The sequence below is a fragment of the Mastigoproctus giganteus genome, chromosome 11, assembly GCF_048544385.1.
Source record: "Mastigoproctus giganteus isolate SK-2022 chromosome 11, ASM4854438v1, whole genome shotgun sequence".
Lineage (NCBI taxonomy): Eukaryota > Metazoa > Arthropoda > Arachnida > Uropygi > Thelyphonidae > Mastigoproctus > Mastigoproctus giganteus.
This window is the reverse complement of record NC_143585.1, coordinates 23,153,381-23,173,517: the sequence shown is the minus strand read 5'-3', so window position 1 is coordinate 23,173,517 and position 20,137 is coordinate 23,153,381. Positions and strand designations below refer to the sequence as shown.

Genomic DNA, 20,137 nt, shown 5'->3' with positions numbered 1-20,137 from the left:
TTAGTACACAGCTGAACTCTGAATTAGAAAATTTTTGCAAAGGCGGCATCATTTAAATTATATCTCATATTGTGAATACTAAAAACTATTTAAAGGAAGTGGCACTAATAAAATTACAAAATAAAACTGTACTGTACAGATAAAATCACATTAAAATAAATTTTAATAAAAGTGATAAAAATATGAAACTGAACACTTGCAAACTAAAGACATGCATAATCCGTCTATCAAAACTTTCAAAGAGTCAACTTTGAAAAGAATACATCACTAGACATGAGTTTTGGTTTTCTAGTCATCTAGCCTAGGGGGGGGTGTCCAACTTGCAGGTCACATGCAGTCCACTACATCACATTATGTGGCCTACAGCCACATAGGCAGCCTTCAAGTATTACGTATCCCCTGAATTTAAAACTGGTATGTCTCAAAATATAGTATCAAATTGACTTTTGAAACTATTTGTTTTTAATAATATTTGATTTTTCTATATTGCTTTCTCATGTTTTATGTATCTTCTTCACAATTTAGCAATATTATTATGGCCATATAATAGGAATGCTATTAGTTTTATGTAATAATACTGATTGGTGTATTTTCATATTTAATTTTTAAATATATAATATCTGTGTAGCTACTCCATAGTTTACCCATAAATTAAACTAAGTACATAGTGTGAAGGCATCGTTTTTAATTGTATCTCATACTGTGGCTACCTTCACAAGATACCAGGTATTGCACTACTTTGAATAAGTAATGCTTCTCTAGTAGAGAAGACTACCGTTATGGTGCATCTACACTGATATTATATAGTTAATTTAAACCCATATCATATTGTGCCTTGCGCATTGAATCTTCAAATATTGTATCATTCTGTACACCATTTGGCATCTCTCATATTGTGGAACCACTTCGCAACTGTGATGGCATGTTTGCATTATCTGGGTACTTGCCCACTCACCGACGATAGGCCAACAGCTTTAAAATGGTGACTGTCTGGGTGGTGTTATCCACTGAAAATAAATAACAGTAGTCTTCTCTACTAGAGAAGCGTTACTTATTTGAAGTAGTTTGTTTGTTTGTTAAATAGGTTTTTAGGAGCATTAGTAACTAAGGCCATATTGCTCTGGGGATATGCAGTGGTCATTCCCTGACCTTTCTGCATCTTCCGTATTTTGTGGTCATGGGCTCGAACCCTGGTCTAATCAAGAAGCGTGTGCTACGCACTGCTGCTCCTGCCCACCTGACTACGGAGGTGCCCATTCAAACTAGTGCAATACCTGTTATCTTGTTGTGAAGGTAGCCATAATATGAGATACAATTAAAAACGATGCCTTCACTCTACTACCTATGTAATTTAATTTATGGGTAAACTATGGCGTATCTACACTGATATTATATAGTCAATTTAAACCCATATCATATTGTGTTTTGGGCATTGAATTTTCAAATATTGTATTATTATGTATGCCATTTGGCATCTCTCATATTGTGGAACCACTTCGCAACTGTGATGGCATGTTTGCATTATCTGGGTACCTGCCCACCCACCGACGATAGGCCAACAGCTTTGAAACAGTGACCATCTGGGTGGTGATATCCACTGAGAATAAATAACAGTAGTTTTCTCTACTAGAGAAGCGTTACTTATTCGAAGTAGTGCAATACTTGGTATCTCGTTGTGTGAAGGTAGCCATAATATGAGATGCAATTAAAAATGATGCCTTCACTCTACCTACTTAGTTTAATTTATGGGTAGACTATGGTGTATCTATGCCGATATTATATGGTTAATTTAAAGCCATATCATATTGTGCCTTGCATATTGAATCTTCAGATTAATTTTTAAATATACGAATAACTGTAAATACAAATGTAGATAACAAAAAGTAAATTCTATTTTGAAAAGTGCATAATTAGTGGCAAGGAGTTAGTCTTGCAGTCCACAACCTGCTTGCTGCAACAACCCATGTAGCCTGTGGCCTTCAGCAGTTTTATCTGTTTTGGCCCCTAGCCTGAAAAGCTTGGGCACCCCATCTAGGCTTTATAAAAGCAGTGAACATTTCGTGTAATGTGGTGACATCTTCTGTTAAGAAGAAAGAAAAGAGAAGTAGTTTTGTGAGATATGCCTGGCATTTCACTAGCAGTGATCACATTGCAGAATGAGATTAAAAATTGTGGGTGCATCCATACTTTCACTCTATTAGTGCTTTGCTCTACCTGCTTTATGCATCTTGTTTCTGTAATTCTCAGCTCATTTCTTAAGTCAGCAGTCGCTTTTCAGATTTAAAGCCAAATTTTGAGGGCTAGTATGGGTTAGTATTAGTAGTAGAAAATTATCCAAAGAAGAAACTGTCAGGGTGGGGTCATATTACATTCCCTCTAACAATTTGTCTAATCCTTAAATGTATTCAAACTGCCCACTTCCACAACACCAGAAAGAAGCTTGTTCCAGCAATCACTTTCTGGTGGAAAGAAAATTTTCATCGCTGTTCACGCGACCTCCCGTTCAACATCTTCTACTGCACGACGAAGGCATTTTGGACCCTGCAATGCTATGTGATTCCGATTCGTCTTTGTGCCCCCTACACCTCCTGCAAGTTTGTCGCACTGGTAGTGAATGACCCTGTAATAGGAATTCTGTTAGCAGAGACAAGGAGGTGATTATGGTCAGGCCACACTTTGAGTACTGTGTACAGGTCTGGGACCTCATTTTTAGAACAAGTACAAAGAAGGGCAACAAGGTTGGTGAGAGGAACAAAGGTTCCTCTTACCAATTAATGCTTAAGTTTTGAAAGTTGCAGCATCTGCAGACTAGACACATGCGAGGTGATCTGATTGAGGTGTATAAGGCCTTGAATGGCTTGAGATGAACAGTGCTGATGGGATACTTCCGGTTGCCCAGATTAAGAATCTGAGGGGTCATAATTCGAATTGAGGAAAGACAGTTGTAGAATAGATGTGCAGAAGTTTGCCTTTAGCCAGCGGGTAGTTGATTACTGGAACAGACTTCCATATGTTGTTGTGGAAGTTGATAGCTTAAATAAATTTAAGGCTGACCTAGACAAGCATTTGTAGTGACTGGATGGGTGAAATGGGATTTTTTTTTTTTTTTTTTTATATGGCTGATGACTGAATAAGCTTGCTTTCTTGTATCATATGCCTCAGCTAATGCTAATGAGCCAGAATATCACCAGCTGTTGAGACGTGTTCATTGTTCAGATGGAAGGTTTCTAGATAGTGTAGCAGTTGGCAGTTAATGGATTTCTCATTAATAGGATGATAATTCTATGGGAGGGATTTGTCACTCTTTTTAGGAATGGGCTTGATATGAGCAAATTTCTGAGCAGAAGAATAAATGGCGGTGGAAAAAGGGCAACACAGAACAGGAGTAAGCTCAGGAGCACAGGTTTTGAGAACAAGTGAAGAAATACCATCATCAGGTCCTGGTGCTTTCTTAGCATCAAGACTGTTCAAAATTCTTATGACATCCTTCTGACGGAAGACCACAGGAAGCATTGAATGGAGTGGAGTGTATTGGGAATGGTTGGAGGTGGTTTACCCAGATCATTAATACACGAGTTAGAAGTTGAGTAGGATATCAGCAGGTCAGCTTTATCTTTAGCCAAGGTGGCAATGGAACCAGCTGGTTTTGACAAGAAGTGGTAATAGAAATAGATAAAAGTTGCTGCTAATGGCTTTGGCAAACGTGAGACCAGAATGCTTAACTACCATTTGGACAAGAAGGAAGTTTTCTACTCTTAGCTTGTTCAAAATCTAGTTTGGATGGATTAATAACTGCTTCACATTTGTTGCGAGCTTTGTTGTCTGCAGTACATTATCATTAGAATCAAAGGATATTAAAATTTGGTCATATTTAAGCTGATAAATCATAAGGGCTTTTTGTAGTTAAAATCTTGTTCATTGACAAGAAAGAGGTTAACTTGTGAATCTAGTTTTGATTTTCTTCATTAGAGTTAGTAGCCATCTGGAATCTAATGAGGTAGATCAGGGGTCGGCAAACGTTTTTTGGAAAGGGCCAGATCGTAAAATTTTTAGGCTCTGTGGGCCAGGTAGCAAGCTCGAAGATATTTACATGGGTAATTCTACTCACAGAGCAACAACAAAAAAACAGGTTCAAAATCTTTTTATTAGGAAGTGATATTTTACATAATATTTATACACATGCTGACACTGAATAAAATATTTCCATTTAGTAATAAACGTATTATAGAACTGGTTAAATTTTGTACTAATGCGATGAATGTATTTGTTTTTTCTGAGATAATATTTCATCATACTGGAGTTCGAAGTTAGTACTTCCTATCATTAAAGTTGTTTGCAAATGGTCATCCGTTAATAATGATCTGTATTGCGATTTTACATATTTCATTTTCGAAAATGTCTTTTCACATTGGTAAGTACTCCCAAATACAGATATAAATCCCCTTGTATATGATTTTAATTGACCATATTTATCTTCCAAAAGACATTTATAGAATTGGGTTAGATCCATTTCTTTAAACCTAACTTTTAGCATATCATCATTTTGCAGATCAATTACTTCCAATTGAAGGTCTGATGGAAGCTCCTCAATTGTACAGCCAAATGGATTTTGAAATATGGAAATGTCTTTTGCACTTGTATCAAGATCCGAAAAACGCTGTTGTAACTGTAGTTTAAGTTCAGAAAATATATCAACCGCAAATTTTTTTGGGAATGGGGATTTCGCTAATATTTGAAATTTTTTACAGCATGGAAAATGGTCAAACTTGGTTAATGTGATTTGTGTTTCAAACAATGCAAATTTTTGACGATATGACTTTACGATAGAATACATTTCACATATGAGCACTGTTTTCCCCTGTAATTTTAAGTTAAATTCGTTAAGATATCCCATGATGTCTGTAGCAAATGCTAATTTCCATAGCCATTCATTGTTAGATAATAGTGGTTGTGGACAGTTTTTCTCATTTAGAAAAATTTCTATTGCTTCTCTGAGTTCAAAAAATCTCCATGAAACTTTTCCATTGCTAAGCCATCGAACTACTGTATGGTAGGGCAAATCAGGATATTCGGCTTCAATCTCTAATAAAAAAATCACGAAACTGACGATGGTTAAGTCCACGAGAGCGAATAAAGTTAACCGCTGACACAACTGGTTCAGTAACACATGACAGATTGAGGTTTTTCTCACAAAGAGCCTATTGGTGAATAATACAATGAATTACTGGAGGTTTTGAACATTTAGCTTCTTCACAAGCCATAAAAATTTGTCCAACTAATCCTTTCCCCATTCCACACATTTTTACCACTATCAGTTGTGACACATTTTAACTGATTCCATTGCAGATTGTACTGTGTTAGCGTTTTCTCGACTTCCTTGAAGATACCTTCACCTGTAGTTGTTCCATGCAGACTATTCATAGAAGCTAATTCTTCAGTAACCTCAAACTCAGTATTGACTCCTCGAATAAACAGCAACAATTGGGCAGTATCAGTAATGTCTGTAGACTCATCAAGAGCCAATGAAAACCACTTGAAATTTTTTGCCTCGTCTTTTAATTGATTCTTGAAGTGGCTCCCGATGTCCTCAACTCTTCTAACAGTTTTTCTCGCCGAAAGACTGCCAGATCGAAACAAATCCATTTTCTTTGGACACATTTCTTCGGCTGCCACAAGCAAACATGATTTAATTAATTCACCATTGGTAAATGGTTTCCCTTTCTTGGCTAATAAATGAGCTATTCGTAAGCTTACTTTAGTTACTGCTTCATTATCATTTTTTATTTTAACGAATAAATTGCGTTGTGATGATGCATTACTTTTAAACTTTCCAATTTTAGCTTCCGTTGATTTTCTTGAGTTTTGAATATTGTGCCGCTTGCTTAGTTTGGTAATGACGACATATATTGTACTCTTCGCACAGCTATTGTGTCATTACATAATAAACATGATACTTTGTCATTTATTTCTATGACAAAATAATTCGCGTTCCATTCAGCTTTAAAAGCACGACATTCGAAGTCCACTTTTCTCTTCATATTTGGTCTTGAGGGTGACATGGAAACAGTGGGTAATAAATAAAAGGAAAAAAAAAAGTTCACAGAGCGGCGTGACAGACAATACCACGTGCGCCGCTAAAGCAAAACTGAGAGAAATGCTGACAACACTTGTTCTACAGTAGACGATAGAATGCAAATATGCGACACCAGTAGCGCCACATCCGGTCATTATTCTCAACCTGACTATCGGCTATTGCAATGCGTAATTTGATTTATTTAAAATTTTTTTCATGTAAAAAACAATAGTAACCCACGGGCCGGATTAAAAAGAGGGGGGGGGGTTGGCCCGCGGGCCGTAGTTTGCCGACCCTGAGGTAGATAATGCTTATGCAGCCTATAAGCAAAGTACTCAAACCTCAAGCACATCTTTTTTCAGATTTTTGAAGATATGGTATGATTGTAGTCCTAACCAACAAATATTAGATAGTAAATTTTTGATGTGGAAATATCAGTAAAAGAAATGGTATTAATGTACCACTAATATGGAAAATTGTGCTTCCACTTTTTGGAGGGGGACCGAGGGTGAAGAATGGGGGGGAAGAGCTACCCAAACTTGATTTTATGTGTGAAGTTCAGCAACCTGTCTTAAATCATTTATAGATTTTGAATTAATTTATTAAAGAAAATAGTCATTTGTATGAATTATATATATATATTTTCTCCCCTAGAGTTAATAAATATGAAGAGGACTTGGCTTACTGAAACAGAAGAGAGGTTCTCTCGTCCACCTCTAACGTCAGCTCAATCATTTCATGCAAGAATTATGGCAATGGCTGGCCCTTCTACAGGAGGCTTAACAGCAATTCCCGGTACATCTCGTAAACATAGTTTCAGTCGTTTTTCTTTGCGCCGCCTGTTTGGAACTAACCCTATCACCAGACACAGCATTCGTCAACAAAGACCAATGCCTGCAGAAGTTGATTCCCGTTCAGAAAACAGCTTTATCAGTCACAATACTGCCCCAGAAAGCAAAGTAAGATTTAGCAATTCTCTCTCTTTTTTTTTCCCCCCCGTAGTGCATCGTGGTCTCAGATGTTAATATGCTATATAAACAAAAATTCAATTTTTGTTTTAAGAGTAATATTAATTTCTGTCTTTAAGGATTAACACACACACTTCTTAATGTCTGTGTTAGTTAAAATATGTTTAAAATGGAAATAAATTATGGATTAATGCTCTGTTATGAATGTAATAAAGCATCCTATTATTAAGCAAAACTTTGAAATTTCTTATTTTGCTGTTATTGGTTTGTCATCCTTATTAGTTAAGTAAAAACAGTCCATATCAATATATAAAAAATTCTCTCCATGACCTTTGTTATTTTGGAGACATTACCTCAAAATTAAGATAAAAGAATCAGTTGCATTCACCTTTTAAAACTGGAAATAGTGCTGCCTAAAGACACTGATTAATACACCATTTGTAAAAATTTCAGAAAGTGATGCTTCTGCCATTGATTCAGAAGCCATAAATAAATCTTAAGGAATGAAATAAAAAAGTGTTATTTATTTAGCATTAGCATTAGTAGAGGCATATGATGCAAGAAAGCAAGCTTATTCAGCATCAGCCAAAAAAAAAAAAAAAAAAAAAACACACACCACTCCCATTTCACCCCTCCGTTCATTCGAAATACCTGTCCAGTTGAGCTTTAAATTTGTTTAGGCTATCAACTAAACTGCAATCACTTGTTGCATCACTTGTTGGAATTATATATATAATTCCAACAAGTGATGGAAGTCGGTTCCACCAACCAACCACCCGCTGGCCAAAGGCAAATTTCCGCACATCTATCCGACATCCGTCCTTCCTCAATTTGAATTTATGCCCTCTGAGGTGATTATTCTGAGCAAGATGAAGAATCCCATTGACATTGAGCATGCTCAAACCATTCAAAGCCTTATACACCTCTATCAGATCACCTCGCCGGCGCCTAATTGCAAATTGCAAAACTCAAGCAAAACTCTCTTGCAAAACTTAAGCCTTTCTTCGTAAGAGCAACCCTTTGTTCCATTCACTAATCTTGTTGCCCTTCTCTGTACCCGTTCCAGCAGCTCTACATCCTTCTTGAAATGAGGCCTCCAGACCTGTATACAGTACTCAAGATGTGAAATTTAGTGCAATATTTAGTGCATTCATTGATGATCCAGTTTCATTTAGAATAGTTGACAGCCTTCAGCTATCTAATTGTCAAAATAGTTGACAGCCTTCAACTATTTTGACAATTAGACCAAATAAAAAGAACAAACTAATAACAAAATATAAAAAATAAATGTCAAGTTTAAGCTGGGAGGAGGAGGAGTTAACAAAAGGCACAATGGAAGCAGAGGTGGATCCAGATTGTTTTTCTAGTGGGAAGAGGGAGAGTGTAACATTGATGATATATGTGAGTCTGATCCTAATTGAAAATTAAGCTTTAGCTTTACTTTCAATTGGACCAAATAGGACAAATTATTTGAAACAAATTTAGGTCTAATTTTAAGCCAGCCATAACATGAATAGTTATTATTCAACAACTTAATATTGTAACACATTATTTGCTCCAATTTACTCAGGCATTTTGTGGGGAATGATTGATGAGACCCCCCTGGATTCACCATTACCTGGGTCCACAATAACAGGAGATGCTGTGGACTGAAGTTCTCACATTGCTGTCTTATAGCTGTTTATTGGATTTGCAATTTATAATTAAAGTTTTAATATTATACTCTACTAAAATATAAATACAGTCAGTCCTCGTATAGCACGATAGTTGTGTTCCCAGAAACCCTCGTGCAATGCAAAATCGTGCAATATAAACAACAGACCCTATGGGAAAAATAGGGTTAGGTGCCGACCACCCAAGATTGAACACACATTAGTAACCAAAACATTACCAAACACAATAAATAATCGTAATAAAATACTTACGTATTTTATAATGATTAAAATACGTAATAAAAAATAATAATATAATTTTTTATAATATTTATTATTATTATAATATAATTAATAAAAAATACGTAAGTATTTTTAACAAATAAAATACTTACGTATTTTATTACGACTATTACGTAATAAAATATTGCTAATGCTTTTGCTTCTATCGTAAGCAAACTTGTTTTTTGTTTGATTTTCTATCCAAACAGATGACAGCCGTTCCATCTCTTCCAATTCTTTGTGTCTTAATCTGATGGATTTCTGAAAGAAATCCATCAGATTAAGACACATCCATCAGATGGATTTCTTAATCTGAAAGAACATAAGTCCTTCTTGGTAAAAGCAACTCTTTGTTCCCCTCACCAGTCTCATTGCCCTTCGCTGTACTCTGTCCAGCAGCTCTAAATCCTTCCTAAAATGAGGCTCCAGACCTTGTATGCAGTACTCAAGATATAGCCTCACCATTGCCTTATACAAACGGATAATCACTTCGTTATCCGTGCTAGCAAAATTCCTGTATATCATTGACAAGACACCATGAGCTTTATATCTGACTGCACAATTATCCCTAGGTCCTTTTCATTCTCCACTATCCTGAGTGTACTACCACACAGTTGGTACGTTACTCTGGGGTTGCTGCTACCCATATATGCAGTACTTTACATTTGTCAATGTTAAAGTTCAGTTGCGGCCTCTCCGCCCATCTGCCTAGCTTTTTTAGATCCCGTTGCAGTAGCGTACTGTCATTAACAACTGCCAATCTTCGTATCATCTGCAAACTGCAAACTCCAATTTGTACAGCAGTCTTCCATGTTCAACAGTGTCAAAAGCTTTCCTGAAATCCAAGTAAATGATATGAAAATTATTTTTATATTCAGTTCCTTGGTGACCACATCATAGTGTCCAATCAAATGGGTCAGACAAGACCTTCCCTTAACAAATCCATGCTATGTCTGACTTATAACTGCAGTCTTGTCTAGATGAATGTTATTTTGGGTTTTTTAGGAGCATTAGCAACTAGGGCCATATTGCTTCGGGATATGCGGTGGTTATTCCCTGACCTTTCCGCATCCTCCGTATTTGGTGGTGACGGGCTCGAACCCCGGTCTAATCAAGAAGCGTGTGCTACTCACTGCTGCTCCTTCCCACCTGGCTACGGAGGCGCCTGTCTAGATGATCTTGCAGTGCTATTTTAACCAGTGACTCCATTATTTCCTCCGGAACAGACATTAAACTAACAGGTCTGTAATTACTCATGTTACTCTTTGATCCACCTTTGTGAAATGGGTATACATGAGCACATCTTCGGTCTGTGGGGACCTTCCCTGAATCCAAGGATGCTCTCATAATTATGGCTAAGAGTTTGCTCACTTCCTTTGCTTTAATATAACTGGATAGATCCCATCTACCCATAAGAAAGTTAAACATAAGAAAGGCACCCCAGGTGCCTTTCTTATGTTTAACTTTACCAGTTAATTTCTTCTGCTTTCCTTTCAATTATTGCAAAATCATTTAGCTCCCTGTTATTGTTTGATAAACTTCTGGCATGCTTTTAAAAGAATTCCTGATGTGTGAATGTAGATGCAAAGTACTCAATCAGTTTTTCAGCTACCTGAGCAGGATCATCAACAGTCAAATCAATCTGATTCATCTCCTTGAAGCATTCTATAGTTTACATAAGTAAAGTCTTTGTCGTTTTTCTATGCATCCTTGCCAAAGATTTCTCGTAATCTGCATTTGCTTGCCTAACCTCCTAAGTGACTCGATTCAGACTAGCTTACATCTACCATAGGCTACTGTGTCACCTGATAATTTATATGCATCCAGTGCATTTTTTTTTTTTTTTCTGTCACTAGTCTCATTTGTTCACCTGACATCCATTTAGTCCTGAACCTTGAGAAATATTTCTTAGTTGGTACGAAAAGCCTAATAGCTTCCAAGATTAATTCCTTGAATGCTTCCTATTTTGAATTTTTTCAAACATCAACAACATCAGGCAGGACACACAGCTCGAAGACATGACAAATGGACTAAGAAAATAACAGAATGGTACCCAAGAGGAGCTAGAAGAAAACCTGGAAGACAACGGCGGAGATGGATAGATGGAGTTTGTGAGTAGTAAATGGATTGCCATTGCACAAAACAGAAGGAACTGGAAAGTTGCTGGAGGGGCCTTCATCCTGCAGTGGATTGGAAATGGCTGATAATTATAATGAACATCATCAGTTGGTCCCACTGTATAGAATTTCAAAGCTGTCCGAGACCACTGTAGTCACTTTTACGAAAGTAAAAAGCCTTCCCTTTACCCCTGATGGTAGTTACATCTTTAAGTAAATCCCACAGCAGTACACTGATTACTACCACCAAGTGGTCCCTTTAACTGCTGATAATGAAATCAAGCGTATTACTCCCTCTGGTTGCCTCTTGAACATACTGCTGTAGAAAATAATCATCCAATAAATCCACAAAAGCCTTGCTAGTGTGTGAGTGGCCAACTATAAGTTCCAGTCAATATCTGAGAAGTTAAAATCCCACATTATAAGACTTTCTGATTTACTCACCCGCCCTATTTCTCTGTCTAGTTGTTCATTGTACTCACCAGAGTCAATAGGCCTATAATACACTCCTCTCATTTGTTTTACCAGTGCTAATGTCATACCAGACTGATTCAGCATTGCACTGTCCACCCATGTCAACTGGATGCACTGCCTTTGATTTTGTGTTTCTTAACAGCATAAGCCCTTCACCCTTCCTATTCTTTTCGGTACACATTGTACTCTCCAAATTCCAATTTTTCATTCCTTATATATGTGTGTGACACCACATATCTGATTTCCCAACCATATCTGCCTTTGACATCTTGACCATCACTTCAAATTTATTTACTATACTACTAGTATTGGTGTACATGCAAGTATACATGCATATGTTCTTACTCTTATTTACCTTAACACAGCCCATGTATTTACTTGTTCCATGATGACTCCCTGCAGTTCTTCTCGAAATCCCCAGAAACTTGCTTTCCAGGCCCCCTGCTCATTCCAGTAGAAGCAGTGCAAGAATCACTTTCACCACTGCCTGCAGCTACTGTTAATCTATTATTCTGTGAATCCCCCCCCCCCCAAGCTAGCCGTTTTACAACCAACCCAATACTGCCTCAATAGCATCAGCAAATATTCTTACGCCTTTTCTATTTAAATGTATCCAAATGTATTGCCTGCAGCATATCGACTTTGCATTATATTTTGTTAGCATACAGTTTTGTTTAATAGCATTCTCTGATAATTTTTGTTTAAAGCGCTGGATTACACCTTGATAAGTGGCTGAATAACTGATGTTGTATTAGGTGGCAGGTACTAAACAGTGATTGTACGTAGTCCTTTCACTTGGCAATGAGATGGCCTTTGACATCTTGACTAGCACTTCAAATTCATCTGATTTATTTACTATACTTCTAGCATTTGTGTACATGCAAGTATGCATGCACCTGTTCTTACTCTTAGTTACCCTAACACAGTCCATGTATTTACTTGTTCCATGATGATTCCCAGCAGTTCTTGAATTCCCCAGCACTTGCTTTCCAGGCTGCTGCCCATTCCAATAGAAGCAGTGCAAGAATCGCTTTTGCCTCTGCCTGTGGCTACTGTTAATCTAATAGTCTGTTAATCCCCCAAGCTAGCTGTTTTCCGATCCACCTGACACTTGCTTGTAGCATCAGGAATATTCTTGCTGATGCTACCAATTAACCACTTTCACAACAATGAATGGAAGCTTGTTCCAGCAATCAAACACCCGGTTGAGGCAAACTTCTGCACATCCATTCTGCAATCAGCCTTCCTCAGTTTGAATTTATGCCTCCTAATGTGCATAGTTTGAGCAAGAGGAAGAATCTCATCAGCACTGAGAGTTTGCTCAAGCCATCCAAAGCACCTCGATCAGATCACCTCACAGGTGCCCAGTCTCCAGATGCTGCAGGTTGTAGAACTGAAGCCTTTCTTGGTAAGAGCACCTCTTACCTTGCCAATTTCATTGTGTTTTCTCTGTACCTGTTCCAGCAGCTCTACATCCTTCAAAAAAATGAGGCCCTCAGACCTGTATGCAGTATTCAAGATGTGACTTGACCATTGCCTTATACAATGGGATAATCATCTGCTGACAGCTGCTAACAAAATTTCTGTATATCATTGACAAACCCCATGAGCTCTGCTGGCAGCCTCTCTGCACTGCTTAGAGAACTTCATATCAGACTGCACGATTACTCCAGGTTCTTTTTATTTTCCAATACCATGATTGTAGTACCACACCATTTTATAAGTTACACTGGGATCACTGCCACCCATAGGTATCTGTCCAGCTGACCTTTGAATTTTTTGAAGCTGCCAGCCTCAAATGCCCATGGCGGCAACTTATTTCAGTAATTAATAGCTCATTGACAAACTTCCTACAATCCAGTCTAAACCTTTTTCTCTGTCATTTGAATTTATGGCCCCTAGTTCTGAAATCATTTATCTTCTTCTTTAAATGCTGCCGAATGGCGTTTGCGACTTCGTTTTGATATTGTTCTCTGTCTAGCACTGCGTGTAGAATTTGTGCTGTTGTCATGTGAAGCCAGGTGTTGATGTTATCTAGCCATGCCATTTTCGGTCTGCCTGGGCGTTTCTTGCCTTCGATCTTTCCCTCCAGGATGAGTGGTAGTAGGTGATATTTTTGTTGGTTCCTAGCGATGTGACCTAGGTATTTGCATTTCCTGCTGATGATGGTTTTGAGCAGGTCCCGTTCCGTGTGCATGTCCTGCAGGACCTGTGCGTTGGTTATCTTGGCTGTCCACGGAATTTTCAGCATTCTTCGGTAGAGCCACATTTCGAAGGCCTGGAGCTTTTTTGTAGTGGCTGATGTTAGAGTCCAGGTTTCTACACCGTAGAGCAGTATTGGCCAGATGTAGCATTTCAATGTGCATAATTTGAGCATGATGTTCAAGCTTCTGTCGGTGAGGAGGGTTCTCCATTTGGTGAATGCCTGCCTGGCTTGTTCAATTCTGCTTTTGATTTCGGCCTCATGGTTCAGCTGGTCATCAATGAGTACTCCGAGATACTTGAAGCGGTGTATTTGCTCTAATTTTTCGTTGTTTAGTTTGATCGTGATTTTGCTTGCAGTCCTGCTGACCTTCATCACCTTTGTTTTCTTTTTGTTGATTCGTAGCCCCCATGCTTGGCTTTCTATGTCCACTTCGTTCAAGATGGTCTGTAAATCTTGTTCTGAATCTGCTATTAGTGCTGTGTCATCAGCATATCTTAAGTTATTGATGTAGTGTCCGTTAACTTTTATGCCAATGTTCTTGTCAGCCAGTGTTTGGTCGAAGATCATTTCCAAATAGATGTTAAAAAGAATGGGAGATAATGGACAGCCTTGCCGGATGCCTTTTTTTATTGGAATTGGGTCTGTCAGGTCGTTGTCATAGCGAAGCCGGGCTGTTTGATTCCAGTAGAGAGTTGTAATAAAGTTGATATCATTGTTTTCAAGCCCAAGTTTTCTCAGTCGGTCAATTAGGCGGTCGTGGTCTACTGAATCGAAGGCTTTCTCGTAGTCAATAAAACATATATACACGTCTTTTTGATGTTCATAGCACCTTTGTAGCAATATTTGTAAACAGAAAATTGCTTCTCTGGTGCCTTTTCATTTATAAGAATAAATATTTTGCCCTCATTCATTTTATTGTCTCCTCCCAGAGTTTTATAGACTTCAGTCTGGTCCCCTCTCAGGTGCCTAAGTTACCAAGCTCTTTAATTAGTTGTCTAGTTTTATTTTGAGCATCTTTTAATGGTTTCGGAACAGATTTTATTGGTAACTTTGTGTGTACTAAGTTTTTGGTCAGAATCACCTGGCATGATCCAAGGAAAATTCTTAGTTCATCAGCAATTTTTCAGATGGTGATTTGCCAACCCGAGCAAATTTTTTCACACATGTTAACAGCTGTTTCATTATGCCTTGAAATTGAAGGTCAGCCTAAACATTCATTATCTTTAACAGATTCTCTGCCATTTTGGAATGAAATGTAGGAATGAATAGGCAGTTTGGTAAATTTGAGGAAGCAGAATGTTCTGTCTGCATATAAAAGCTGTTTCTTTTTGCTCTTTTTTTGTTTGTTTGTTATTAATGAATTATTACTGTTTACAGTGACTTGAAATGTAACACATTGCACACATTAATTAACTTGATCCTATCATCACCATATGATTCATTTTGATAGCTCAATCATGATTAAGGAACTAGGGGAATTTTTCCCTTTTTTAACTGTTGAATATTTTTTTTCAATTTTACAATTTTTTTTTTTTTTTTTTTTTGCTATAAATCTTTATAATAAGGAACATTATATGTAATGCTCTGTAAATTTTTTAAAAATAATCCAGTATCATGCTTACTTTTAAGAATCAAGTAATACAGAATTATCTGATTTTTATATTTCATGCCCAACATAGTCTGTTTATTTAATGTAGCATACCACATCAGTGAGAGAGGCCTTTCGTTTAACTGCCATTGGACATTCCTCATCAGATTCAGAATCCAACAGCCTTTCCATGGGACATAGTGATTCAAGACATGATTCCAGTGTGTCAGGACATCATGGGATGACTAGTGGTGTACTTGAGTGTCCCCTTTGTTTATTAGAATTACCCCAAAGTTGTTTTCCTGAACTGAGTTCATGCCACCATCATGCATGTTATGAGTGTCTACAGCAGTATTTGAAAATTGAGATATCTGAGAGCAGGTAAGAAAAATATACAACATGCTTTTTGTCTTTATGAAATAATAGTTTGATTCTGTAGTAGTTCTATGGCATGCATGTTATGAGTGTTTACAGCAGTATTTGAAAATTGAGATATCTGAGAGCAGTAAGAAAAATATACAACGTGCTTTTGTCTATATGAAATAATGGTCTGATTCTGTGGTAGTTCTCTGGCTTTTTTTAGATGCATATGCATAAGTGCGTATTGTCTTTGTTTGCCTTTCAATCTGCATGTAACAACTAGATTCCAGGTGAATGGATCTTAATATTTTTATATTTGGGTCTTTCAGAAAGATTTGTTCACAAATCCTAGATTTTATTAAATTCAGAAAAATAAAAATCCAGAATTTTTTTTTTTTTTTTAATATATTATCAATTTACTAAATGTATAAATAATGAATTATTACTATTTGTTTATCGTACATTGTGCATAGCTGCCAGCTCTATGGATTTAGGATTTACTTGGTTTGACCCTTCTCTATCTTACTATCATAATATAATTGGTGACAAAGAGTATCCTTCATCTTTTTCTTTTTGTGTTAAAATTGTGTACCCCCCAATAATTTCTGCTTATTTTCCTTAATGAATTGGTTGTCAGGTGTACTGTGGTAATCTACACTTCAAAATAGAAATGCACAATAATATCGTTCTCTGTAATGCACGATATTTCATCTGACTTCCTTGATTCAAAAACCAATTAACAGTGTTTTTCAGTAAGATTCTAAAAAAATTTACATAATTTCAGAAGACATATCTGAGATTTTTCGCGTATTGTAAAATCTGAAAAAACGTAACACATTTGCACGATGTGTGTCAATAGTACCATTCGAATTCTGCCGCCATTGTTTTCGTATCGATATAGCAGATTAGCATTAGTAGAGGCATATGATACAAGAAAGCAAGCTTATACACCATCAGTGGAAGTGGTTATTTTTATTTATGTTACTTTCTTTTTTTTTTTTTTTTTGGCTGATGCTGCATAAGCTTGCTTTCTTGCATCAAATGCCTCTACTAATGCTAATGCTAATCAGCCAAAAAAAACCCAAAAAACCTTCCCATTTCACCCACCCATCCATTCATTCCAAATGTTTGTCTAGTTCTGCCTTGATTTTATTTACCCCCCCCCCCCCCCATGGATTATCCAGAGATACCTTGTTTTTAGTTTTAAAAGTTATTTGGAACTACACAAAATATCTCGGGATACAATAATACCTCCAAATTTACGATTGAGACGTATTTTCTCGGGCATTTATCTGACTAATTTTGCATTAGCCAGATAAATCCTGAGATTTCTCGGGATTATCTTACGCCTGGCTTTCATTTTACTTATATTTACTTATTATATAGCAATGTCGGAACAATAGCGTGCATTCCTATGTGCCGCCAGTAAGGAAAATATAATTTGCCCTCCTAAGTGCTGAATACTGATAAGCATTAACCAATTAGAAAACAATATTGAAAAATATTTCAGCACTCTCATGAACTGCAGTGACGCTTACCTTGCCTATCCACTTGCTGTGGGCACCTCCGTAGTCACGTGCGCAGGAGCAGCAGTGCGTAGCACACGCTTCTTGATTAGACCAGGGTTCAAGCCTGTCACCACCAAATACGGAGGATGCGGAAAGATCAGGGAATGACCACCTCATATCCCCGGAGCAATATGGCCTTAGTTGCTAATGCTCCTAAAAAAAACCAAATAAACAAACAAACCACTTGCGGTGGCCGTGTGTCAATGTTGTTAGTTCACAATTATCGCTTGTGATGGGAGATTACTGCTTGTGCGTTCCACTTGATTTTTTAAATTTATTTATATAATGAGTAGTGAAGAGGGTTTTTCTGTTCCTTTCTTTAGCTCAAGCACTAATTTATTTAAAAAATCTGTATAATTTGCACACTTTTTGCCATACACGAGATAATTCGGGATAGCCCAAATGGGTTAATTACTCCCATTTATTCTACTAAAAATTTTATAAAAAACACAAAAAACTCTACAATGAGTATTCGCATGATGCATACTTTTAATCTGTAAAATAAAAAAAGTCAATCCGTTATAGCACATTTTCAAAAAAAAAATGTTCCAAGAAGCGGTTAATCTGTGAACTTCCACAACGACAGATGGAAATTTGTTCCAGTAATTAACCACATCCTGGCTAAAGGCAAATTTCTGCACATCTATTACACATCTGTCTTTTTCAGTTTGAATATATGCCCCCTCAGACTATTAATCTGGGCAAGAGGAAGAATCTCATCAGCATTGAACTTGCACAAACCATTCAAGGCCTTATACACTTCAGTCAGATCCCCTCGCAGGTGCCTAGTCTCCAGACACTACAATTTGCAGAACTTGAGCCTTTTTTGATAAGAGCAACCCTTTGTTCCATTTGCCAATCTCTTTGCCCTTCTGTGTACTCGTTTCAGCAGCTCTACATCCTTCTTAAAATGAGGCCTCCACATCTATATACAGTACCCAAGGTGTGACCCGACCATTGCCTTTTACACGGGGATAAGCGCCTCCTTATCCCTGCTAAAAAAAAAAAATTCCTGTATATCATTAACAAGACACCATGAGCTACTCTTGCAGACTGTCTGCACTGCTCAGAAAACTTCATATCTGACTGCACAATTACACACAGGTCTTTTTCATTCTCTACTAACTTGAGTGTAGTACCACTCAGTTGATATGTCAATCTGGGGTTACTGCTACCCATATGCAGTACTTTACATTTGCCAATGTTAAAATTCAGTTGCCACCTGTCAGCCCAACTGCTCAATTTTTCTAGATTCTGCTGCAGTAGTGTACTGTCATTAGTGTCATTAACAACTATGCCAACCTTTGCATCATCTGCCAACTTGGACATTAAACCTGATATACCTTCATCAATATCATTAATAAATACAGAAAACAACAATGGATCCAACACTGAACGCTTGGGGACTCTACTAATAACATTATTCACAAAGAGCAGTGTCCATTGATTACCACCTTCTGTCGTCTCCCACTCAACCATCCCTTTATCCATAGAGCCATTTGCTCTTAATGCCATACTGCCCCAATTTTTATAGTAGTCTTCCATATGCAACAGTATCAAAAGCTTTTCTAAAATCCAAGTACAGCAGCCGGTTTATCGATTTACCGGGATTGGATTAACTGGGGAATTTCAAGAGAATTAAAAAAAAAAAAAAAATCAACCAGAAATCATAAAATTCAAGTAATAACTAGAATAGGTATAAACAGATATTTTGCAAGTCATAAATAAGCGACAAGAACCGGCATTATAAGTCGTCATTGGGAGATAAAGGTGCCTATTATCTTGCAACCCCTGCTGTCTTTACACCTGCCACTCAAAAAAAAAAAAAAAAAAAAGAGAAAAATGTTTAGTTTGTTTTAGTGTGTTGTGTCGATTGTTATGTTCCGTTGCACCGCAAAAAGACAAATTTTGTTTCGTTATTTATGTCAGGAATGTAAATTTTTTTTTATAGTAAATTTTTATTTTTATTATTTTTTTAATTTATAAATTGCGAAAATGATGGGTAAACGCAAAAGAGTTACACTTTCAGTTAAACAAAGACTTGAAATTATTCAAAAGTTTGAAAACAGTGCATCCGTTAAATCTCTAAGGAACCATTATAATGTTGGTGACCAAACCATATGCAACATTGTAAAAAATAAAGGGAAGCTATTAGATTTAAAATTAACATTGCAAAAAGTAAAGGGAAGCATCATATTGGACACACAAGTAGTACGTGGTAAGTTTTTTTTTTATCTATTGCCATATTTTTTACGTAGGTTGCTGAACATTTTTCGATCTAGTAAGTCCCTGGATTTACATAAATTTGTTTTCACTTAATTTTTAAAATTTTTTTATTTATTCATTTATTTTTTAGGATTGTAAAATTTAAAACAACAACAAAAAAAATAATAATAAGCAATCAATAATGACAATCACAGCACGCACAAGTGAGATTGGAGTAACAAGCAACAATAGGAAAGAAGAGAAGATTCTTACAATTATGTTTTTTTTTTTTTTTTTTATATATATATACATATGACAAGATTTTAGCGAAGGGGATGCACTTCACCATAATAATGTAAAAACCCACAGAATTCCAGCTATCGGTATCATCGCAAATGCAATAAGATTGAGTTTACTATCCATTTATAATAGATTGTGCTAACAGAAAAGCCCAATAAAACAGAAAGTACAAATTGTTTTTAATTGTTTTTTGTTGACCTCCAGAAATGTGTTTTAGTAAAATGTGAGCTCGCGTGGGGTGATAATAGTGAGCTTTTGCCTTAACCCTGTGAAGTTCTTTACAGAAAATTTCATTTTGACCATTATCATGGTATCGACCAAGAGAATAAGTGACAGCAGTACTA

At 36.8% G+C, this 20,137-nt stretch overlaps 1 protein-coding gene across 1 annotated transcript in view; it reads left to right on the top strand.

The window, feature by feature from the left end:
• The window catches only part of LOC150077779 (E3 ubiquitin-protein ligase RNF19B-like), a 233,072-nt gene that overhangs the window by 42,298 nt on the left and 170,637 nt on the right, over nucleotides 1–20,137 (top strand). Inside the window, exons 2-3 of the mRNA XM_090385368.1 lie at nucleotides 6,728–7,032; nucleotides 15,470–15,741. Coding sequence (XP_090241494.1) covers nucleotides 6,739–7,032; nucleotides 15,470–15,741 — 566 coding nt within the window. The 5' untranslated portion in view covers nucleotides 6,728–6,738. The remainder of the gene's footprint in view (nucleotides 1–6,727; nucleotides 7,033–15,469; nucleotides 15,742–20,137) is intronic.